The sequence below is a fragment of the Pipistrellus hanaki genome, assembly GCF_964339955.1.
Source record: "Pipistrellus hanaki genome assembly, chromosome: 9".
NCBI lineage: Eukaryota > Metazoa > Chordata > Mammalia > Chiroptera > Vespertilionidae > Pipistrellus > Pipistrellus hanaki.
The window spans coordinates 18,642,130-18,667,630 of record NC_140511.1 but is presented as its reverse complement, the minus strand read 5'-3'; the positions used below and the strand labels follow the sequence as shown (position 1 = coordinate 18,667,630).

Sequence of the window (25,501 nt, the reverse complement as noted above, 5' to 3'; positions counted from 1 at the left end):
TGGAGTCCCCCAGTCCTCTCAGCCCCCCAGCCATCCAGGGCCACCAGAGACTCAGGTAACCAGGGCCCGCCAAGGCTTGCACTGCTGGCAGTGGCAGCACAGGGGTGTGATGGGGATAATGCCTTCCCCTGATTGCCAGGTTGCCTCCTGCCCCTGAGGGCTTCCGGACTCTGAGAGGGGACAGATTGGGCTGAGGGCCCCCCACCCCCATTTCCAGTGCATGAATTTTCATGCACCAGGCCTCCAGGTTTTATAAATGAGAGCTAGCAAATCTGCCAAGTAAAAGTTAATTGATATCATTGAGGAGGTTAATTTAAGAATATGGAAAATTCACTGTTTCAGGAATAACCCAAATATTTTAATCTTAAGAACCTTCCCTTGAGAATGCATTCATATTACTGGACACAATGAAAACAATAATTTTATAGGAAATATGTTTATTATTAATCATCTCAATTCAAAAATACTCAGTCTTTCCTAGGGCTGGTCCACCATATTCTGTCTCTTTAAAGATATTAAATAATCAAAATTGTGAGCAATTTTATTTAGCAGCACAGACACTTTTGTACGATAAGAAAAGAAATTCCTAGCAATGAAACAAGGTCTCCAGAACTTGCTATTAAAACAAAGAAAGCACTTCTAATGACAAGATGTCACAGGACAAAGCCCAAGAAAACAATCTGCCAGAGCACATGCTGGAAAAGGGGTCAAGACATTTAGGATCCACCCTCACACGGAGTTAGCTGTGAAAGCGGCTTAGGTACTTCCACTTCTGCCTGGAATGTGTCCTTCGGGCCTGGGACTCTCGTTATCTAACTTCCCCAAGCCGGCAGCTTTTCAACTTCTTGTCCACATAACCGTGTCCAGAGGTTTCGAGAAGAAGACAAGCAGGAAGTATTTAGCTTTGACTTTTGAGCAGATGTAACACCAGTTCTTCATCCTCCGCCAAAGACAGGCCCGTATCCAACGGCTCTGAGACTTCCCACTTGGCCTTCTTTCTGTTACGACTTGTGAGTCCCATGTTCTCCACTTCACTGCTGTTCCTTTTCCTCACCCCCTGCTTCTTCTTGGTGTCACTGGTGAGAACAAATCCAATGATTTACTTTGTAAGTACATAATTAAATTCATTGTTATAAAATCAAACACAACGTGACAAAATTACCAATAACAGATAGCTGGTAAAACGATATTACTCAAGAGGGAAAGACACTGTAACAGCATCAGGATATCTGTGTCATAAGTTAAGTATCGTCCCAGCAGTGGGTGGGAGGGAGGGCCCATCATGCACTAGGCACGTGCAGGGAGTCTGCATACACCGGCTCATCCAATCCTTACAATGACTCTAGGAAACTAGATGTATCATCCACAGCACGCTGAGAGGTCTACAGTCTGGCTCCCGGACGGCTCCAATCTGTGCTTGTGCTGCCTCATCCTACTCCCTCTATTAAAGTTGGGCCATCCTTAAGGAGCAGTCTGTGGGCTACCAGATATCGGGATACCAGGTGCTAATCCTGTTATCTGCTGCATTAAGCTGTGATATACAGACCGTGACTAAAACAGAACCTGAAATGTTAAATTACAAATTAAGATAGCAAGTGAATTTTCCCATTTAAAATCCGCATCAGTCTTAAGGAAGCATAAACATTACTGCTGTATTCTGTACACACCTGAGGCATAGACTATAAAAATAAAGCTAATTTCTGAAGATAAGAGTCAATCACATGATACATTAAAAATTAAAAAAGCAAAACATCATCAAAGGATTCTAAGATACCATCATCATGTTCCAAGATGACCCAATTACTCCATACAAAATTAACAAAGTAAAACCCCAGCAATGGCAGTAGGAACCATTTATTCAAGGGTCTAGCTCTGTATTACATTTTTTACATAGATTAAATTCATCTTTATGAAAACCCTTGGTGTGAAATCCTTACACTCGTTCCACAACGAGGTTAGAGAAGTTAAATGACTGGACCCACATTATACCCGTGGGATTCACACCCAGATCTGAATGACTCTAAAGTCAGCCCAAAGCAATTTGAATTGGTCAACATCTTTAGTCAACATCTGGAGAACAATAACAGAAAGAATTAGCTGTGGACACCGAAACCGGTTTGGCTCAATGGATAGAGCGTCGGCCTGCGGACTGAAAGGTCCCAGGTTTGATTCCGGTCAAGGGCATGTACATTGGTTGCCGGCACATCCCCAGTAGAGGTTGTGCAAGAGGCAGCTAATCAATGTTTCTCTCTCACCGATGTTTCTAACTCTCTATCTCTCTCTCTTCCTCCCTGTAAAAAAAATCAATAAGATATATTAAAAAAAAAAAAAAAGTAAGAATTAGCTGTGGAAAGAACATTGTTTTGACATCAACATAATCAGACCTTGGCCAATCAACCAACATTTCTAAACCTCAGTTTCCTTATCTGAAAGATGGGGATTATATAATTTAAGAATTAAATAAGAGTAAGAACATATTATTGCTCAATACATGTTAGCTGCCTATAAACTACTCCCTTTCAAATAAATTCTTACATTGCTATTATATAATATAAAGAAGAAGAAAAAAACACCACATCACAGAAATTACATTATCGTCCAAGCATATGATGTATTCCAAAAGAGGCAAACTGCTCAAGTGTCAATGGAGCCTATTACTCCATAAGACAGCCTGCTATCAAAGTGAATGTGCCTCGTAAGCATATCCAGTTATTACCAACTTAAAGCAAAACTAAATCATTTCCCATTTACCTCCCAGAAATGCCCAATGCTGACTCAGCAGCCGTACTCTCTCACCACTGGAGGGAAGAAAAACCAGACCACACTGAGGTTACCCACAAACAGATGCACTTTACACAGGGCCCGGAAAGGTGAAATGAGTGTCCCTGTGATGGGGATTCAGTTAGCAGTCCTTCTTAGCAGAAAGGGGCCTTAATGAAAAGTCCTTGAGTATGGCCAGTTCTGTGCTGATTCCACTGGGCCATGATTTATTTCATATGATACTTCCGGTTTCAACATTTTAATTTTTTCAGGTACTTGTAGTTACCTAGTTACCCAAGACAAGAATGCAGTCTGTCACGTGTATGAGAAACAGAAAAAGGAGGGACGCCTGGAGTGAACACACAAGGGTCAGCCTCCTCCTGGTCCCTCTTCTGGGCACTCCTCATGCATGGCTCTTACTCACGAGGTCAGAGACTCTTGTGTGCTCCCACCTGTGCCCTCCGTGAGCATGGCACTTCCTCCCTCCCTCTGGATTCTCCCTGATCCAAGACTGACCTTCAATCCCTCATCTTCTACGAAAGGCACCCCACTCCCTATTAAAAGTGATTTCTTTCCTCTGAATTCCTACAGCTCTAATTGTTTACTAGCCATTTTGCACCTAGCCTTGCTACTACTTAACACTAAAGTGATTCTTCCCCCACTGGAAAGCATCTTAACTCTCAATCAGAAAGTAAACTCCTGGGTGAGAATGTATATTACTACAACCACCTTTCAAAAGTCATTCACATACGCATGCCCAGCAATTCCTCTTCTGGGAATCTATCCCCAGGAAATAATTAAGGATGTGTAGAAAGATTTAGTTACTGGATATTCCAGGCAAAGATATTTGTAAAAAGTTGGAAATCTAAACATCCAATTATAAGGAATTGATCTGTTAAATGTGTTATAAAATTTCAAATGAAACACGATGCAGCTATTAAAAACAATGTTGCAGGAATTTCTTTATTGACACTGAAAACAGTAATAAAACCAATATAGAATGAGAGTCTTTGTTTAAATAAGACAGCATGTATATTTGCATTGAAAAAGATTTGGGAGATTTTTTTTTTATGTTCTTTCTGCTGGTATGTGTATCTTTTGTTTTTGTTTTTCTGTAATAAGCTTGTATTGCTCCTTGTATTGCTCTTTGCAATATAAAAAAAATAGACAAATTTGAAGGAAAAAGTAGTTCTGGGCAGCTAGGTATATATCTATTCTTCATAATTCCACAAAGCTCAGAAGCATAAAGATTACGTGTTCTACTTAAGTGTCAACCTAGGTCCCAGGACCCATACAAGTATGGGGAAAGGTAAGGCTTCTTAGCTCAGGACAGATGTGTCATGGGTAATTTTCAGTATTTCAAAACACCTGCAACTATGTGCCACAGACTAAATTCTGGTATTTGTTTTCTTTTGGCCAGAATTTTATTAACTGAGCTTTGTACGTACTTGACACTTCAGAAGCTTGAGTGGAATGAAAATGATCTCTTTATTAATAAAACAAAAATGAAAGATAAATCTTTTAAAATATAGGGATCATTAGTGTTGAAAGCAGACGTTCTCTGTGATGATGAAAAGGTTAGAAGTCAGTTTTCTAGATTTGATAACGGTGCTCCACAAACGACATGAAGAAATTTGTGGGAGTTTTGGCTGGTTTTACATACTAGTAGGCTTCTAAAGAAGTTGTTCAATACTGGTTCCATGCCTACTATCCACCAAAAATAGTTAAAAAGCAGTGTTCTTAAATGTTGGCTCCTAACTCCTTGACACGCTAAAAGGAGAATTCTTTGTAAAAATCACCCTGGCTCTTATAAACCTTCATAAACATTTCAGTGACTGCTTCTACAATAGTATCATTTTTTACTAGAGGCCCAGTGCACGAATTCCTGCACAGGTGGGGTCCCTCAGCCTGGCTGGCAATCGGGGCCAATGGGGACCAGCCAGCCGTGGGGAGGGCCTGCAGGATGTTGGCCTGCCATGGGAGGTTGGCTATGGGAGCACACTGTGTTGAGCGTCTGGCCCCTGGTGGTCAGTGCATCATCATAGAGACCAATCAACCAGTCATTCAATCGACAAGTCATAATGGTTACTTAGGTTTTTATATATATAGATAATTTTTAAGGCTTCTCATGATCTAGCTTAGGCCTGCCTCTATGATCTATTCTGTTCATTAGGACTACTTGTTATTCCCTAAACATACTTGAGGTTCTCACCTTCTTTTGTCTCCATTTGGAATTCCCTCTTTCTATTTTATAACTATCTAAATCCTCCTTATCCTTCAAAACCCAGTTCAAATATCACCTCATCCTCAATGTCTCCATCCTACATGATTCCACCACTTTATGCACCATCTGTGCTCTCCCATGGCACTCATTCTGAGTGATACTACAGAAGAGACATCTTCCCTGTGACTACTAAATTCATAGCTTTTTGAAGCCTGGGGCTGTTTGTTACCTTCATCTATAAAGATAACCTGTATAAAAGTCATTCAATAAATGGCCACACATGTGAATGGTAGAAATCATGTCCTGTTGGGATTGTTCTAAGCCATAAGAACTACTGCTACTGCAATGAAGGAGGCTATGTTCCAACAGATACTTCTAATTCAATTTCCAACACAGCTGTGGAGGAGCACATTGCCATGGTAGCACCCCAGAGCGCTCAGTCCAGTGTGAGAGAACACAGGCTCGTGTTTCCTCACCAATCCTGCTGTTAATAGCACATGTTCCTGGTGTTCTAAACTTTGGCTTTGCATATATTTTTCAAAATTAAATAAATGGTCATGTTATGGCTATATTCAGTACTCATTTTTTTTTTTTAAAAAAACAACACAAATGACTTCTACAGAGTTAACACCCAGCAAGGGGACAGTTAAAATGATACCATTACCGCAGCTTTCCTAAGAGATGTAATGGAAAGTCATCTAAATTTTAAGAACCTAAATGTTGGCTACTACCTCTTTGAATGCACCTTCTTAGCTTCCTCTTCCTCTGTCCATTGCTTAAATGTCCATATTTCTAGGCTGCATCCTTGGTCCTCTACTATTCTCATTTTACATATTCACTCTGAGAGTTCTCATGCAGTTCAGCACTTCAAGCAGCTCCCATAATGCTGATGACTTTAAAAACAGGCATCTGTAGCCTAGAGCTTTTTCCTCTTCATTAGGTCAGCGCATTCAATCAGTTCCTAGGTTTATATAATTTGCAAAGTCTCAGCAACAATAGTCTTTGGTGCTTTTATTAAAATTAAGTCTATTGCCCCGGCCAATGTGGCTATGTTGGTTGAAGTACTGTCCCATGCAAGGGAAGGTCACGGGTTTAATTCCCGGTCAGAGCACATACCCATGTTGCGGGTTCATCCCCTGTTTGGGGTGCGTATGGGAGGCAACCAACAAATAGAAGGTTTCACATTGATGTTTCTCTCCTTCTTCTTCCCTCTAAAATTAATTAAAATAAGTAAGTCTATTATTATTACTCTTATCTCTGATGAGAAACCTTAGCTTTGATAGGTTGCAAATGTTAACAAAATATTGATAATAGGAAAGGCTGGTGTGGGGAGGGGAAGAGGCAAAAATTTCATTCAATTTTTAACTGTAAAAACTAAAATTGCTAAAAAGTCTATTAATAAAAAGATTTATATAGTTCAAGAATTGACATACCATCAACAAATTATAACTTAAATTATTAAGCACAAAATACATGAGCGTTTTCTCTTCTTATCCCCGAAGACTGACATGCCATTTTAATTCAGAGCCTGTATATGTTTCCAGCCTTCAACTGGAGTGCTCAGACCATCTCAACTCCACTCCCTATTCTCATAAATGTCCGATGGCATATGCCTTTCTAATGAGTTGCCACCTGTGGACCAGAATAGCAGCTGTTTCCTACCCTTACCACGTTCCACGAAGCCAACTGGCAGCACCGTGGATAGACACGTGGCTGAAGGATGATGGGATGAAAAGAGGCTGAGAAATGACCTCTGGCAGGAATATACATAATTGTACAGTCATGATTATGCTGTAAGGGTAAATACTTAAATTTTAATAAATGTCAAAGGAATTAATGGTTAGTTCCTTAGCATGTATCAGTCCTAAAAAGAAGGCTTTCAATAATTCTTCAGGTGTCACCCCAAAGAGGTGACCTCATATAAAGTGAGCTCTCCCAACCCCTCTCTTTATCCTATAGTTACTATTTTCATGGCCCTTTTCACCATCTCTCTCCTACTTTTTGTTTCCTTCTTTAAGGTCTCCCTCAGCAGAGTGTAAGCTTTAAGAGGGCTGGGAGCTGGTCTTCTTCTCTATTGCTCTCTGCCAGGCACACAGCACACCTTTCCATTTACTGACTGCCTCAACAATTCCAATTTGGTGATATAGACTCTGCCCATATGTTGGATGCAATATATTACAGGACATTATTTTTACTATATCATTCACCATTTCAACCTAGTCTGGAAGTTATTTTTGCAGACTGTTTTGAGTCGAGGGCCTGCCATGTTACATGCGGGTCAACGAATGATTTTGATGAAGAAGAAAATGGAAAGTAGATTTCTGAGAGGACATTAAATTCTATTTTTGTAATATAAATAAATGTACTTATTTAAAAACTCCTAACACTGTTTTATTATACTTTTAGTAATCAAACTGATCAGCATAGATTAGTGACCCTATTAGCATCATACTCTGCTTTCTTTTTACCTTATTAGATCTTCATGATAACCTTGCAACATAAGAATTATCTTCATTTGACTGGTGATTAAAACGGGGGTGGGGGGGTGTCAAGAGATTAAATAACTTGTCATTAACCAGTTAACTGCCACGCATCCAAAATGGAAACCATCCCCACATGCCACGGTATTTTGAATTTAATTGTATCTATAGATGCTTATGGCGTACAAAGGGTTAAATAACTTGTAAAAGGAAGTAAGATTCTTTTCCCTAGAAAACATTCAGGTCTTAAGATTCAGGTCTGTTTATCTGACCCCAAAAGCCATAGTTTTCCCACAGGATCAAGTGGCCTGCCTTTGTTCTAACACAGACTTAATTTTCCAAACTCCTACATCTCCCCATATTGTGAAGTTTTTGATAACATAGCATAACTTATTTCCAAATTACATGCAGTAGTGAATGTGGGCAAGGCATTCAGTCTGTTGGTTCATAGAAGCTCATGCAACGCCTATCTTACACCTGCTATAGCAACTATTTTGGTAATACAGATGCTCCTGAGATCATTTCTGCCAGGAATAGATATGCTTTACATTCCTAGGTACTGATACAGAAAGGCAGACGAGGTAGACTGATTCACTGATACTATATTTTTCTAGATAGAGAAAACTACTAGCTTTTATTCCCCTTGATTTTTTAAAATTCTCTCTCCCTTAGGAAGCTTTAGCCAAGGCTTACAGACATGGAAAGGGAGGAGACAAATGATACACTGCACCAACAAGAACGTAATCATTATTGCCTGCTGTGAACAGTAATGGGCTTCCTGATAAAGAGCATATTTAAATAAACAATGCGTGGATTAGCGCCAATAAAAGGGGCTGGAGCATCACTCCCTGGGCTACAGTGCTGCACTGAGGACCTCCTTCAAGCCCTGAGAATGTCCCCAGCGCTGTCTGATAGGACTGTGGTCAAGGCCCCACAGAAGAAAAAGGTGCTGGGAAACTACCGACTTCTTCCCTGGTATATGCAGAGCTTTGCAGAAACACAGCGCCGCAGAGTGAGCGCTAAACTCCAAGGACACAGGGTGAGCAGTTCTAATGTGAAGTTATAAAAAGGCAACCGAAGTCACAGGAGACTCCAAGCCTGACACTGGAAAGGAGGCTGTGCATCCAGGTGTCATGATGCCTCGTGTTATAGCTCCAACCTCCGAGCGGCTGCATTTAGGGGGGGGTGTTTGTGTGTTACTCCACAAAACAATCAACCAATGAATGCATAAATAAGTGAAACAACAAATGAATCTCAATATCTCTCTCTAAATAAATAAATAAATAAATAAATAAATAAATTTTAAAAACAGCCAGGACAAGGAGGCTGCTAGAAGAAAGCACACACCTTTACTGTAATGTCTGCACAGCTTTTGAAACTCTTGCTTTTCTCTCTTTTTTGGAACACAAAGAAAAGAAATCAGGGAAACTGTGGAATGTTCTAGCCGCACACTAGCTGAGGACAGGGGTGGAGAACAGTGGATATTCGGCCGCACAGAAACCTTTGGGTGTCCTTTTCCAACATGCTGCACAGCACCGGAGTATCTAGTTTGTGTCTTATTTGTATAAAACTATCTCTCTCTTGCCTTCATATCAATAAATGTAGCTTAGACATTTTCCTAAAGAAGCTAATAATAAATGATCTTGAGACCACTAAAAATTCTCAGAAATCTTTATACATGTCTTTTAAGTATTGGCACTCTGGTATTCCAATATGCTATGCCAGAGACTTTCCCCCATCATAAATTTTAATTTCCAAGGCTGTGGCAACAGTCCTAATGAAGATAAATTACTGCAGTACATTCCATAAAATCTGCCCAGCTTTACTCTGATGGTGAAGGCATACAGAAACGGAACTGAAAATGTATCGTGTCCTTAACGTCTTTTCCAACACTCGGTACTAAAAACAATTTAGTCAAAGGAAAGATTTATTGGCTCAGAGTTCATTACAAACAAAACCATAAGAGCAGAAGACGTCCTCTTAGATCAGAATTCTAATAATCAGAAAATGCAGAGGGTGGTGAGGACAGAGAAGGCAGAGGACTGCAATCATACTACTGACCCATGTATGTTTCCTTCTAAAAAACGCCCGAGTCATTTGGGATTGGCACAACGTTTTGGTCTCCGATCTTTTTGGTTCACAAACACATTTGAGAACTGGATAAAAGTTCATGCCCCTTTTCTTAGATAAGTGAATGGGCGTGTTTATGTTGCCTATACACCCACCCCATCATTTTGGGAACAATTTTAAGATGTTTGAGATGCCCCCAAAGCTGATCCACAGACTCCAGGTTAAGAATCCCTGCTCTGCAGCAATACAGAAAATATACATAATTACTTCTCTTCTCCCAGATTTATAAAAACGAAACCCATAAACACCCAGCAAGTTGGGTTGCATTACGTTTTGTTGTTGTAGTTATTGCTGTTTTTTTGTTACTAATCTGTGTGTAAACCATTTTGTGTTCCTTAGGAGACGTTGGTTTTTCTCAACTATTTTCACTGACTCGTTTTCAATATTCAAGATCATCACCTCCCCAAGCAGGTCCCCCGTGTTCCAGCTACCTGGAAAGATTAAGTTTAACACTATAGTCTTACTCTTTATAAGCTCTTCCAATGATTTCATCTAGAGAGAAATTACCCAGTTTTCAACAAAAGTTTTCCTTTAAAAAATTACTTATAATGGCAGAAACAAAACCAAACAACAAAACCAAAAAACCTAAGCCTGGGTACAACCAAAAATCCTAAAGGGGCATGGATAGGGGAATTACATGGTCATTGGTCTGAATGCATTCCACATGAAGGAAAGGGAAAGGGAAAGGATGGTCCCCAGAGAGTGTCTTCCTTGAAGGTCTTTCAGTGAAAACAAAGTTGCCTGCCCCGGAATCAGGGCAGCAGCCAGAGAACGCCGCAATGCTTATCACCCTGCTGGATGGCTCATCCTGGCCTCAGCATCCAAGCCATTCGTCCATCTTAGCCAGCCTAGCACTTCTGAAACATAACAAACTCATAGCTGTCACTGAGTGACAGTTATTCAATAGGTCCCTAAATGACAGAGGAATAGAGAGGGCAGAGCAATAACATTGGAAGGGTTAATAAAGAGTAAGACTAAAATCAAGTAAAATCAAGCTGCAAGCTTTCAAAACCCCAATTTCACAAAATACAACTCCCCCTTCCCAACCCTCACCCTGGGAAATAACACCTTCCTTCTTCAACGGTAGCAACCTTTCCCCTGAAAGAGCCAAGCATGTAATACTCCACCCAGCAATCTTCCTTGGAAGTTTCTCCATTCATGCTACATATCACACAGGATATTTTTGTTTTGCTTTTAGGGCATTAGCATAAGGGATAAAGACTAAAGGAATACAATTTAAAGAAAGTCAAGTGAATTAATCCCCCCTTTTACCTACAATTCATACTAAGTTCTGACAAAAGCTCTATGAAATTTGATAATTCGTGGAACTCTGTATTTTACCAATAAAGAGAATGATCGAGGTTTTCTCTTGGAAGCTGCCAGGCATATTGGAATCAGGGATAAATCTCCTGAAGTTAAAAAGAATAGAAGGAAAGAATGGCAGGCACACAATAAAGTCAATATAGCATTAAGCTGAGCTGATTTCTTTCAACGCATCTAAGCCATTTGTCCATCTTAGTGATCTGCCCCCTCAAACTAAATTCATCAACAAACAGGATTCAAGTCAGGGGAAACTATAGTCAGTAAGTATTTTTCTTTTAACAGTACCAAGACTCTAAAAAGAACATTTTTTTAAAAAAATCACCCCCATCTGGATTCCCATCAATATTTGGCACCAATAATCCCACTACAATTTATTTAAAATATTTAATGTAACATACCAGCTCCCAAAATAGTTAAGAAGGAAATGAAAATGCTTTCTAGGAATTTCCTTCCCCAGAAATTCATTTCTTTTCCAGCAAAAAGCCTTCCATGTATTACAAATTTGCTGTAAAATCTTGGAAGAATAGTTACTGGGCCTAAGTTTTAGTGAAAACAAAGTTAACATTAGGTGAAACCACAGAGAGCAAAGTGGTTCATCTCCTTTATGTAAGAGATACCTTTCAAAGATAGGCAAGTTCACCCCGGAACAGAAAAGTATATGGAACAGATTTTAAAAACAAAACAAACAAAAACCTCAGAATGAAAAAACAGACAAAAATCCTTGACCAGTCTTCTGGCTCAGAGCTGGCTCAGGCAGAGTAGGCAAAAAGAACAGCTGAATGTATTAAGATGTGATACATTTACTCTGAACCGGAAAAGGTATCAATCCATACAGAATTTATCATGGCTAAATGATGCCAATAGTATCAGTACAAATTATAGATGTAATTGATTGGTCGTATGCCACCTACTAAATACCCCACAACGTAACAGTTCTTTATAAAGCAACCTGGCTGCCTTAGCCAAAGACTGTGGTCTGTGAAGAAAAGATTGATGTAAGTCAGTAAGCATCTAACCACAACCTTTTTCTTTTTCCTTTTTCTTGTTAGAAAAAAGGTTAAGATTATAAATATTAAAAACTTAATTTGACTGGATAATGAATATCTGGATCATCCAGCTGCTTCTTTTTCATCAAATTCAATACTTTGCAAATTTTCACATCATTAGCAATTCACAGGAAGATGGCCATAAACCAAGCATGATGAATACTACTAGATATACAAAAATCAATCTCATATTCCATGCTCAGAACCAAACTTCTCAGCATGCAAGTCACAGCTAAAAGGAACAATTTTATTGAAAAAGGACTTTAATTGAAATATGGTTGGATACGCTTGCTTCAAATTCTAGAAGAGTAAGTCCTAAAGTTACTTCAGGCTTAGTTTTGATGTCACCCCTCTTTAGGAAGCTCTTCTGGATTCCCATCAAGCCCAGGTTAGGTCCACACTTGCCTGCTCTCCAAGTCCACTCCCTACCTCCCACCTCCCCACTGCCTCCTTCAGGGCACAAATCACAGCACGGATCCATCACATTGTTTTGTAATTCCATACTTAGCTACCTGTAACCTCCACTGACATAAAAATTATGAAAGCGGGAAATGTATTTTTCTAGCTTATTGTTTTGTGTGTTTTTTAAAAAAATATTTTTATTGATTTTTAGAGAAAGAGGAAGGGAAAGAGGGGTAGAAACATGAATGAGAGAGAAACATCAATAGGCTGCCTTCTGTCCACCCTCTACTGGTGATCAAGCCCACAACTCTGGCAGATGCCCTGACTGGGAATCAAACAAACGACCTTTTGGTACATGGGACAATGCTCAACCAATTGAGCCAAACCGACCAGGCCCTTGCTTAATGTTTTATTCTCTGGACCTGCACTCACTATGCCTGGCACATGACAGCTATTAAAAAAATTTTTAGTTGAAAGAATGGATGGAGGAAATATTACAACAAGCTAGTGACTAACAGATCAAGTGGGTATTTTTAACTCTTAAGTAGAATGTGATTTAAATTACGTTGAAGGTTTTTACTCCAGTTCTTGGCAACACATGTAGAAAGTTGCCTAAATATTTTATTGTGAAAGCAGTATAACTACATTGTATGAATTACTGGGAAGACAGAGAAATGAAAAATCATTTGTGAGCAAAAAGACCTTGCTTATTTGAGGTCATTTTTCCTAAAAAGGTATAAAAGTCTACATGAAAACTCACTGGAGATAAGAATACATAATTCTGTGTAGTTCCTAGCAGACAAGTGAATTCTGTGATGTTATAAAGTCCACTGCAACAAAGAGCTAGGTTTCCTATCAAACTTTTCTGTCTCCATTTTAGTAACAATAACACCAAATCCTAACATCCTGTATTAATTCTACCTATGCTCATTCCCCAGTTCCGAGGGAGGAACCAACGTGAAAGCCAGAGTAAAGCCCATCCTGGACCAATCTGTAACAAGGATGAAGACAGAAGAAACAAGAGAGCACCAAAACTCTACACTTGTTTTGCAAAATAGCACACACCAAAGCTTAGAGCCTCCGACTGGGTCGGCCATCTGCTGTTGACAAGCCAGCTGACACCCCTCTGCACCCATATTTCACAATTTTATATCTGGTAATAAATAGAGCTATTAATGATGACATTCTTAAAATTCCTTAAAAGGAACTCAAGGTGACATTATTTTCATTGTCCCTGGAACCATATTGAAAGCAAGTCTCTTTCTGTCATGCTAACTTATAGGACATGAATCTTGCATGTCAGAATCCCTTTAGAATCTCAGCGGTAGAGATGACAATTCCGATCTCTGTGCAGCGGGTGGAGGGTGGTTTAAATCGACTGAGGCTGTGCATTGAGTTGAGGAGGAAAGAGGTATAAAATCCTATCAGACCTCCCTGAGGAGAAGTTACTGATTCTAGATTCAGCCATTCTCCATTAAGGCTCTCTTTTGCCTATTTCCTACTAAGTGTCTTTCCATGTAGAGAGACAAAAGTGTTACCCGTATTGAATATTTATGAATGTCACAAAAGTGAAGAGGAAAAAATACACAAATAAAACTTCCAAAGAAACTAGCTATGCTATTACCTTGGTAATAGCCATTTTCCACTTGGTGTATTTAGTCCCTTAAGAGTACATTCATTTCTGAAAATGCAAAGTTAATACTCAGAGAATAACCTACAAGGCGAAAGAAGATGACCAAGAGCTAGCTAGAACACTCGCTGTTCCTAAAACTACTGAGTGGAGGTTAAAAACAATGCAGCAAATAAAACCTGTGAGCACACCTTGAGGAGACTAATTATATATATAATATATTTATATAATTATATATAAATATGTTCTATATTTATATATTTATATAAAAATATAAATTACATAAAATATATAAATTATATATATTTAATTATAACATATATAATTATATTTAATTATATATAATTATTCATTATCATTGAAGTGATTTTAAGAGAAGAGGCAAAAGGAGAAAAATGGAATTTAGGCTATAAATACAAATTTCACATTTTATCCTAAAATCCTGCCTTCTAGCCCAGGAATGGCAAACAGGTTTTATCTTGTGTTCTAATCCCAACTGATTAATAGAGGCTGTACTGAGAAGGATTGCTTGGACCAAGTGGAAAGTAATGGATGAAGAATGGGGAAATTAAATACCAAAAATATGTACCTGCCATTCTGGGTCTAGTCCAGTGGTTCTCAACTGTGGGCGTTTGCTCCCCAAGGGATATCTGCAATGTCTGAAGATATTTCTGGTTGTCCCGACTCGGGAGGTGCTCATAGTAGAGGCCAGGGATGATGCTAAACAGCTGACAATCATTCCCAAGCACTCTCCCCTACCCCCCAAAGAGTTATCTGGGCAGAATGTCAGTAATGTTAATGCTGGGGAACCATGTTCTAGTCTAATCTATCCTATAGCCCATGGATCGGGTTTTCAGCCAAATGATACCCGGCTTGTCTTCAGGAAGTTTCCGGAGCTACCTCTCCTAATGCTAGAGCAATTCCACGTGAGCTGGCTGGAGTATTAGAACTAGGGAATCTGTTTGACCTGAGCAGTTCACACTGTCCCTCTCTTGTACTGTGATCACAGACAAATTACTATTTTATTTGAATAGAATAAGAAGGAGTTTGACTGGACAATCACTGTTGGTAGGCAAAAGACACACTGCTAAAGAAGCCCTTTAAATGGCTCAAGGAATAAAGCCCTTGCTGATATTCTCTTCTACAAAAGAATTTTCCTTCATCTTATGGTAAGTTTACCAATTCCTTTCAATTTCTACAAATGCAGAATTACTACTAGCTGTGCCTGAATTAAAACTATTTTAATTTTCATGTTATACTTAAATATTTTGTCTGAATACTTATCTTTTTGTAAAACTTTTTTTCATGTTTATTTGTTTATTTAGAGAGAAGGAGGGGAAGAAAGGGGGAAGACAATCAACTGCCTCTTGCTCATGCCCCAACGAGGGACTGAACCTGCAACCTTGGGACCTGACTGGAAAGTGAACTCATCACTTTTGGTGTATGGGATGATGCTGAAAACAACCAAGCCACACCAGGCAGGGCTGAACCTTTATCTTTAAGTCAGAATACTTTGGCATCTCAAGGTACTTCTATCCCCACGTTCATCACCGTTATAACATCTGAACTTGGCTTCTTCCAATTTTCCACCCATCTATCCTGTATCATTTAAGCTATTAGGACCAACTGCATAGCTGTTTATTACTATATATCTTTTTTTTTACTCTATATTTTTTATCAATCAATTCAAATATTTCAGGGTCTTCTTTGTGCCTATGACATTAATGTTAGGAATAGCAGTACAGACTGGAGGAGCTGGAGGTGTTGGCACAAAAAAAAAAAAAAAAAAAGACAGAGTTTCTAGCTACAAAGCATTTACAAGCTAATTAGGAGGCTAACACACATAAAGCTATTAAAAAACTAATCATATTAACTAGGTGGTAGCAAGGAAATGCCAATCTGAGAGTAAGAAATACCAGAGAATGAAATGAAATGTCTGCTATACACATGTTAAGGATGACCCAGAAACTATCATATGAAATGTTAGGAAAAATTCCTTACGAATTAGATACAGAAGGGATACTTAAAAGGCTGGTTCTCTGTGTTAGACAGATGTGCCGAGTATGGCTGCATGACAAACTGGAAGAACTGATTGATGTTCCCTCCAGAGAGTAAACATACACAGACACATTTGGAAGTTAATGATATAAAGCCATATGTGTAAGTTAGATTACATCTATCAGAATGGAGATCCCTTAGACCACTCTCCCAGAAAGACATTTATGTAACATAAAGGAACAGCAAACTTAACCATAGTGTAGTTCAGGTTTCAACATGTGCACTAAGGAACTTTCTAAAGCAAAGTATGTATGTTTACTCTTAAAAGTTAATCTCTAAAGATTAGGAATATGACCTGGAACTAAATTATTTAAGCCCATTTATACATTTTTCTAAACCCTAATTAAATATTTTCATCTATGGTGCCTCCTGTGGTAGTAAAGCTAATACTCCCTTGTCAGCAAATACACCAGAACACTATTATAGCCACTACCTAAGTGTCCAAAAGCAAATGCCTTGAGTTTCTAGCATTACTTGGTAAGGCTGCATTTTGGACAACGTTTTCACTATTACAGAATAATTTAAATGAGCACAAAATTAAAATGAAGAGTAACTGAAGTTATCTCCCTACAGCATTTTCTTCTCGAGAGATAATCTTTTTAAAGATGGTTTCTTAATGTTGTTCTTACTTAAAACCAGATTATAGCTCTCTGTAGCCTATTTCTCCAACTCTACCTGGGCTAGCATTTAGGGATACCATCAAGCTTTCTCTTCCCTTCAATCAAATTAGCTTAATCTGTCATTAGAATCTACCTTGTGCCTAAATAGACACTTTGGTTTAGAATGCCCATGAGTTCAATGTCCTCAACTTTTAAATCAATAGACTCTCAACGTAATCTAATACATAGTATTCTGAAAACAAATGCTGAACAAGCCACACTTTTCACATTTCACCTATTTTGGACAGGTAGCAAATAAGTCCACATTACAAATGAACAGACTTTTAAAATGAGCGAATTTGCTAAGGGCTATTTATATATAAGCTTTCCATTATATTATGCATGTTACTTAATTTTATACCACAGAATGTAAAAGTATAATGGCTCTCTTTTTAAAACTCAGAAACAATTTTTAACAACATTTTCAAGAATTCTTTGACAGTGAATCAAAATAAAATCCTGCTACTGTTTGCAATAAATATACCCTAGAGCCATGGTCAGCAAACTGTGGCTCACAGGCCACATGCGGCTCTTAGGCCCCTTGAGTGTGGCTCTTCCACAAAATACTACAGCCTGGGGAGTCTATTTTGAAGAAGTGGCGTTAGAAGAAGTTTAAATTTAAAAAATTTGGCTCTCAAATTTCAATCGTTGTACTGTTGATATTTGGCTTTGTTGACTGAGTTTGCTGACCACTGCCCTAGTGCATCAAATAATTAGGCATAATGAATTTCCAAAGAAAGAGACAAGAGGGGGAAAAATAATAAAGAAAAAGAAAATGTAACTTTTATAACACCCTTACATTTGTTGACAGGGATTACAGAAAGAGTAAGAGAGCCCTTATAATGATGCGAAGAGCATGAGACATTTGTTCCTACATATTTTGCATTAAACAGAGAAGACTCAAATACTTAATGCCACCAATGGGAAAAACATACCTAACATTATTTTCCATTTCTTCACTATCTGATTCTTCAGAGCTTCTGTACTTATCTGGATCTGGAAGTGTGCTTGGATCAAATCCATCATCATCATCATCACTCCAATCCAGAAAGGCTTCTTCTTCATCTTTGGCCTAAGAAAACACAAGGGAAATTGTGGTGTAAGAAGATAGCTAATAAATACTCAGGTCTTATTTCTAGACACAACTGCGATTCTCAAATTAGAAGCCTTCTATTTTGGTGAAAACCTCTATATGATTTTTAGAACCATAATGATTTGCAAAGAGAAAGAAAATAAGTGATTTCAAAAATATAGTCTTGAAAGTAAATCATTAAGTCTCTCAAATGTAATATGGGAGAAAACAGTTCTGTTATTATTTCCATATAACACAACTATAAAAAAAAATCCTATATAATAAAAGGGTAATATGCAAATCGACCAAACAGCAGAACAACTGGTCACTATGATGCACACTGACCACCAGGGGGCAGACACTCAATGCAGGAGCTGCCTCCTGGTGATCAGTGCACTCCCACAGAAGCCCTGAGCTAAGCTCACGGCTGGTAAGCACAGAGGTGGTGGGAACCTCTCCCGTCTCTGAAGTAGTTCTGAGGATGTCCAACTGTTGGCTTTTCCTGCAGGACATCCCCTGAGGGGTCCCAGACTGCAAGAGGCTTCAGGCTGGGCTGAGGGACCCCAACAAGTGCACAAATGTTATGCACCGGGTCTCTACTAAAGTATAAAATGAAGTTGTCAGTGCTCCCGTCCACACATGTGTAAATGTTAAAACTACTCAAATTATTAGGTGAAAGTATAAAAGGCCAGGAGTGAGAGTACCGACACCCCTTTTGCCTGATGATTTGATCACTTTATAACCACGATAATCTAAGTTTTAAAATAATCAGATGAGTAAAAATTCATTAACAGTACGGTTCTTCTAAATTCAAGTGTAAGTATAAAGTCACTAAGAACAATGGGAGGGGAACTATGGGGGGGAGGAGAAACAATTGTAATAATCTGAACAATAAATATTTATTTTTAAAAAAAGAACAATGGGAAAAGGAAAGAGATAAGAAAAGCACCAATATGGATGAACTTGGGAACTATCCACTTTCGTAAAAGTAGGTAAGTAGGTGGGCCATTTTTGCTTTTGTTTAATGGTAGTTTATTTTTGTCAAAGAATAAAGAATACAATGTCAAAATAAACTTACTACACATTTATATAATAAACATCTGTTATAACCAATTTATTTCTGGCATACTAGTTTTGTCACCTAGTAGATAAGACATACAACTGAGCATTTCTACATGCATTTAAAAGATTATAATTTCTCTCAGCTGACATTTTTATAATTCTTCTTCACACCACATGAAACAAACTTCAATGATTATTTTCAAATACTCTTTCCTAGAAACTAAAAACTCAAACACTAGCACAGCTACTACTATAGAAGTCCTCTAACACTTTGAACAGCTCTCCTTTGATAAGTCTACACATAACAAAAGAAAGAAGACGTAAGAAAATAAGGATTAGTCACCAGTGCTTAAGTTCATTATTGCTTTTTGGTGATGCTCCCTGCTAAAAACAAAGGGTCTGGAGACAAATATCAGAGAGGACACGGTTGCCACCAGGAGCAATAAGCAGCACACCTGACAGCAGACTACACGGTCCACTTGGAAATAATTAAGGATGTCAACAAAAACTGAGTATCATCATGAACCCTAATCTCCTGGGCTACAGGTACTTCTAATTTTCTAGCCTGATGCTCTGAGAGGAACGTGCTATTGAAGGTGGAGACCGAGAACAATTCTCAAGATCTTTGGTCTCAGGTAACATTTACACTTAAAAGTACAAACTCACTGCAGTAGGTAAGAGGAAACCATTGAAGAGTAATTAAATTTGCACCTCAGAGATGCTGGCAGCAATGGGAAGCGCGGTTAAAGAAACAAGATTTGAATTTAGTATTATTAAAAACACAATAATCCAGGTGAGCAAGGGATTCAATAAAGACTTTGCAGTGGAGATGGAGGTTGGGGCATGCATGAAAGATGTTAAGGAAGGAGAATCAGTTAGACTATGGACCAATATATTATGGGTACATAATATATTCCAGAGAATTAATGTGAACAGAAGCATACCTGTGCATGTTAAATATGGTCTAAGAAAGCAGTTTAGTAAATACTATGAAGATGCCTTAGGAAAAATGCTGTTATTCAGCTATTACATGTGCCGGACACACTAGGTTCTGGAGGTACAGCTATGAATAAGACACAGACCTGCCCTGATGATCAACTGTCCTGAGATAGTTATCCACACAAACACTAACATGAAACCCACGTTTTGCTAATTCTGATGAACAGCCAATGAGAGCGAACTGACTCCACTGGCCCTGCTCAATGCCCAACATCTGCTAGAATGGTCTTCCACTTATGGACCCCTAACATGTAGCTGATATGAACCCTCCCCTCCAGTATGCCTCGTTCTCTCCGTACTTGGGCACTGCTGTGTTGTAAGGGGCAACACTTCTCTCCGAGTAATCATTCTCTCATCTCTCTCCACCCTCCCAGCTAAAACAAAACAAGAACCAAGAAGCCCTGCTTTCACACTCACACTCCTCCCGAAGCCCTGAGGAGGTTGGGGGGCGGGGGGGGGGGGGGGGGGAGTAGGTGACACACACACAAAGATCGGGGTCACCTCTATGAACTGGCTGCTCCTGAAACATCATTTCAGAACTTCTGAGGAAAAGACTTCACCTAAAATAGGAATGGTGTTTCCTAAAATAGTTACTTGGAAGATTCAATTACAAGTAGGGCAGATGAAAATATCTGGAAAAGAAATGTAACCTGGCTAGTTTTTACTTTGTTTTCAGTTCTGAAGACGGAAGAAACAGATGAGAAGCAGTATTCATTCTCTTGTAACAAATTTACAAAGTGCTGACACACATTATCTTACTTGATCTTCAAATCCTATCAAGTAGGAAGAAGAAAGATTCTTGTACCCATTTTCAAAACTGAGAAACTGAGTTAGATGACTGCATAACTTAACTAAGGTCATGCAAACTTGGGCATACGCCAGGTCTCCTACATCACCATGAATCTCAACTTTGATCATTAAAGCTTTGAATTTGCTGCTTATACTATTCTCCAGAATCAAGCATATTTTATAAATTTCATGAAACACATCCTGGAGCTTTCTATGTCAATTTGTATGTGCCCATTTCTCTCCCAGTTCTCCCAAGCCTCTGTTCTCTCGTGTGAATATTTCACCAGCTTCCTAACAAGTCTCCCTGTATCCCCTCACTCCCCCACCATCACTCCAATTTTCTGCTGTAATTAGAATGTTAGTTTTGCATTTTTTTCCAATAAGTTTCTATTCTATTGGTGTCTATCACCTGCTTCCAACCTTTTAAGCCACACTCTCTTTCAGGGGCTGGAACAAGTCAAGCCCCTTGACACCCAGGAGTCTCCGCACCTGCTATTTCTCTACTTAGAGTCCTCCTCCACTTCCCTCTTGCCTGGTCTTCTTGACACCAAACACGTGTCTTTGACATCAATTCTCCAGCACCAAATGAGTCTCCCACAATTCAATTCTGACACCACGCAGTTAACCTAGACCCGATGGGTAAAAGGACTCAGCCCCATAAGAATACCCACACTTCAGATGCCAACTGGAGACAGGGTCTCCAAGCCACCTGCACTTCTGCCTGGCTGACTACAGATTAGGGGCTCTCACTCTCCCTTTTCAGATTTGATAATTCTCTAAATGACTCAGAACTCGGGAAGGTGGCATAGTTATGATTACCAGTTGAATTATTAAAGGGTGCAACACTTCCATGGCCTCTCAGATGAGCCACCTTCCCAGACCATCAAGGCATTCACCAACATGGACATTCTTGGAATCTTATTGTGCAAGAGTTCTTCTCATGAAGTAATATGAATTAAAATTCAGAATGTCAACTTTGACACCTCAAAACTTCATGAGAAAAAATTCAAAATTCATGATAAACTCTGATGCTGAAAATCAATGTAAAGACTGTGAAGAAAATTTTAGAGAAAAGTTATTCAAGATATTTTTCTCACTAATATGGAACTTCATAACAACTTCCTAAAAAAGAATTGAGAACATGATACTTCATAGCTTTCAAATTTAAAAGTTCTGACTGATATAGCTAGCCAACCATCTTCAGTAGGAAGAGATGGACTGATTTTTGAGATTTACCTAACCTATAAATCCCAGGTATGAAGTTACGTAGAGGAGAAATTACTGACACTTTATTTCTGAATTATAAACCCCAAAAGTTAATGATATTAATAAATGTGCTTGTTGAGCCAAAACCGGTTTGGCTCAGTGGATAGAGCGTCGGCCTGCAGACTGAAGGGTCCCAGGTTCGATTCCAGTCAAGGGCATGCACCTTGGTTGTGGGCGCATTCCCTATAGGGGGTGTGAAGGAGGCAGCTGATCAATGTTTCTCTCTCATCGATATTTCTAACTCTCTCTCTCCCTTCCTCTCTGTAAAAAATCAATAAAATATATATTTTTAAAAATGTGCCTGTTAAAAATGAGCATCTATCTTCTAAGGCAAATGTGCAGAACAGTAAACACAGGAGCAGCTGATAGTGCTAAGAAATCACTGCTCCTTCTAATAATATTGTAATACTAATGGAAATACCTTAAAATAGTTTCAATGTATTTCTGCCTCCTAGAAATGTATTCCATAATGGTGATGTTGGACCTAATGCTGATTTGTATACTTGGTATATAAATCAGAGTATATTTTGTACACTTGTACTGTCTGAATTGCCACTGAAAGCCCTCACTTTGATCAAGGGCCTGGCATCTTCAATTGTGGGGATTCTGCTCAGAAACATGTGTCCTTCCTAACATCCAGCATTTATGAAAACAGGCAAAGCGAATGAGAGGAAGGCAAGACATTTCAGCTCTATGCCCAACCATAAAGGCATCTGAGAAGACAAAAGGGATGCAGAATGTTGGGAAATGCTAAAAGCAATATCCAGGAAAACAAATAGAATTTAGGCAAAGGACACCTCATTACAGAATTTCCCTCTGAAATCTAGTAGAATTTAACCGAATTTCACTCAGTAATTTCTTTGTTTTTTCCAAGCATTCCAAAACCACAGTAATATTTGATTGAAGGATTGTGAAGAGGCATTATAAATACACAAGAAGTAAGCGTAGTTGAGTATTGCGACAAAGGGCTAGCACATAAATATTCAAAGCCTCAAAGAGCAAGTCCGAAATCTGGAAGATCTTCAGAATCAGGTATCCAACAACCGCTGACTGCACACTCACTGAGCACTGCTATTAGAGAAGGTGTAGTATGCAACAGCACGAAGAAGAGACTGTGATTCAGCATTTTAACATTAGTAAGACTTTCAGCAAAATACAATTTCTTCTAAAATTGCTTTGTACAAAATTCATTATTCTTCCTATGTTGCTTACTCATTTGGTTATTTAATACATGAATATCTCCCAGAGCCCAACGGAGTACTGAGAATGCTAAACTTTCATAACACCCTATTAAATAATACTGAATTTCATTGTTGATCGTCTTTGTTTCTCATTCTCTGCTTTCCTGAGGAAAGTCACACTAAATATTAAATAATACAAATTACAATCCCAGTTTGCCATTCTTCTCACAATAATGAAAACTTTAATTACAAGACTCTGATTGGATCGTTCCACCAGTGGCTAGCTATGTGACCTTGAGACAATTTACTAACTCAGGGAGCCTGTTTCCTCATCTGTATGTAACCTAAACACTGCCATCTACCAGTCAATGATGCTGTGAGCACCAAAGAAATGTTTGAAGAATTCCACAATAATGGTTACCATTATTATTAACAACTGTGCAAACTAAAAGAGATATTCCAGCAATTTGGTGGTCTTATCCTTCTTACGTACTCTCATGCTTTCTCCAAACCAAATTTTAACTTGGGCAGAAATGTGCAACCGATTTAAATCTCCTTAGGAATTTGTGCAATAGATTTAAATATCCTTAGAGAAACATGTTAGGAAAATAAAAGATTACACACAAAAGAATATAATTGGAATTATAAAAATAATCTATATATGTAAAACCCTGATATGCAAATAGACCTAAAGGTGGAACAACTAAACAACCCATTGCTATGATGTGCGTTGACCTCCAGGGGGAGCAGACGGAACATAGCAGGTGGCAGAGCACAGAACATGGCGGGCATCAGCCAGAGGATTGGTGGAGCAGGTGAGCAGGGACGCTAGACCAAGGCGGGGCGCTGGTCGAGGGTCGCCAGTCACTGAAAGTCTTACTAATATTAAATAATCATCGTCTCTTCTGCTGTGCTGTTGCATACTGCAACCTTCTTTAATAGCAGTGCTCAGTGAGCCTCTGGTGGTTACTGAAAATTCTTTGCTCCCGCGCACTGTGGTCCTGCCAGGCACTTGCACCCACAGCCGGCTCCCGGTGCTGGTCCCGACTGCTTGGCGTCATCAGCAGGTGCGAGTGGCAGCTGCTGGCCTTGATCACCCCTGAGGGCTTCTCCACCTCCCCCTGCTCATGAGGGGCGATTGTGGCAGCAGTCGCTCTTGCACCCGCTGACAATGCTGGCCCTGCTTGTACCCGCTGCTGGAGCCAGCTCCAACAGCTCCGTGCCCTTGCGGGTGTGAGCAGGGCCAGTGCATTCAGTGTGTGGGAGCGGCGGTGGCAGCAGCCCTGCTGGCATTCAGGGAACCGGGGGCCATGACAGGAGGGGCCGGGCGGGGGCACAGAGGATGGGCTGAAACCCACCTCTGTGCCCACAGTTCCTTTCAAGGTGCACAAATTCATGCACTGCGCCCCTAGTTAAGGTTATAAAAGATGTTAGAATGAACCAGAGTACTCATGGAAGGTGGTTCAAGCATAAATAAAAGCACTACTTGGTAAATCAACCAGTGAATAGTCTGATGAATGGAGTATTACTCAACAATTCTGATACATGCAACATCATGGATGAATCTTAATGTATCTTTAAGGGCAAACCCCAAACGCTACATACTCAACTGTTCTGTTTACATAAAATTCTGGAAAAGGAATATCTATTGGGAAAGAAGACAGATTAGTGATTGCCAGGAGCTAAGGTTGGGAGGAGACAGTAAGAAAATAAGTTTCTGAAATGATGGAACTATTATGTGCCTTTAATGGTGAAAGATGCACAACTCCCATGTAATTGTCAAAACCCTAGAAGTGAATATCACAAATAGTGATATTTACTATATGTAAGTTAATATAGGACCCCCTTCTAGAATATTCTGATATTTAAAAGTGTGTCCACAATGCAACCTAATTACTCCTACATGCTTCACACTTCATTTATAAAAATGTGAGATACTGTGTTTCATTCACAGAATATCCATAATTATTTCACTTGAATATATCATTGTGGCACTGCATTGGGTTTAGATAGAATGACTTCCATGAGTGCTTATATACTCGTAAGATGAAGTTTTTTTATTATCCCAATTAACATATGATTCATGTAGGCACTGGTGACTTCACCCTGTGACTCTCACATGCAGTTAGTAATACCTTTTCATTCCATAACACATAGACTCTGTTCAACTTTCCTCAGCCAACCACTGCTGTAACTGTGTGCATTACAGCTGAGAGGGAAGGCAAATTATGTATAACTCTCATAATTGGGCAGCATACGCCGGAGGGCTCACATACATGGAGACTGCTGCCTTAGAGCTATTATTCTCAAAGCAAGTATGGTCTTCACAATGAAAATAAAGTCTAAATTGTCCCTAAGTTCCCTTAAAATTTCACAATTATATAACTGAAAGAAAAACAAAACAAAACACAACAACACAC

At 39.2% G+C, this 25,501-nt stretch overlaps 1 protein-coding gene across 1 annotated transcript in view; it reads right to left on the bottom strand.

The window, feature by feature from the left end:
- Positions 1 to 340: 340 nt before the first annotated feature.
- DDX10 (DEAD-box helicase 10) overlaps positions 341 to 25,501 on the bottom strand; it is a 203,794-nt gene continuing 178,633 nt past the window's right edge. Inside the window, exons 17-18 of the mRNA XM_084895146.1 lie at positions 17,648 to 17,784; positions 341 to 1,076 (exon numbers count right to left, since the gene is read on the bottom strand). Coding sequence (XP_084751272.1) covers positions 899 to 1,076; positions 17,648 to 17,784 — 315 coding nt within the window. The 3' untranslated portion in view covers positions 341 to 898. The remainder of the gene's footprint in view (positions 1,077 to 17,647; positions 17,785 to 25,501) is intronic.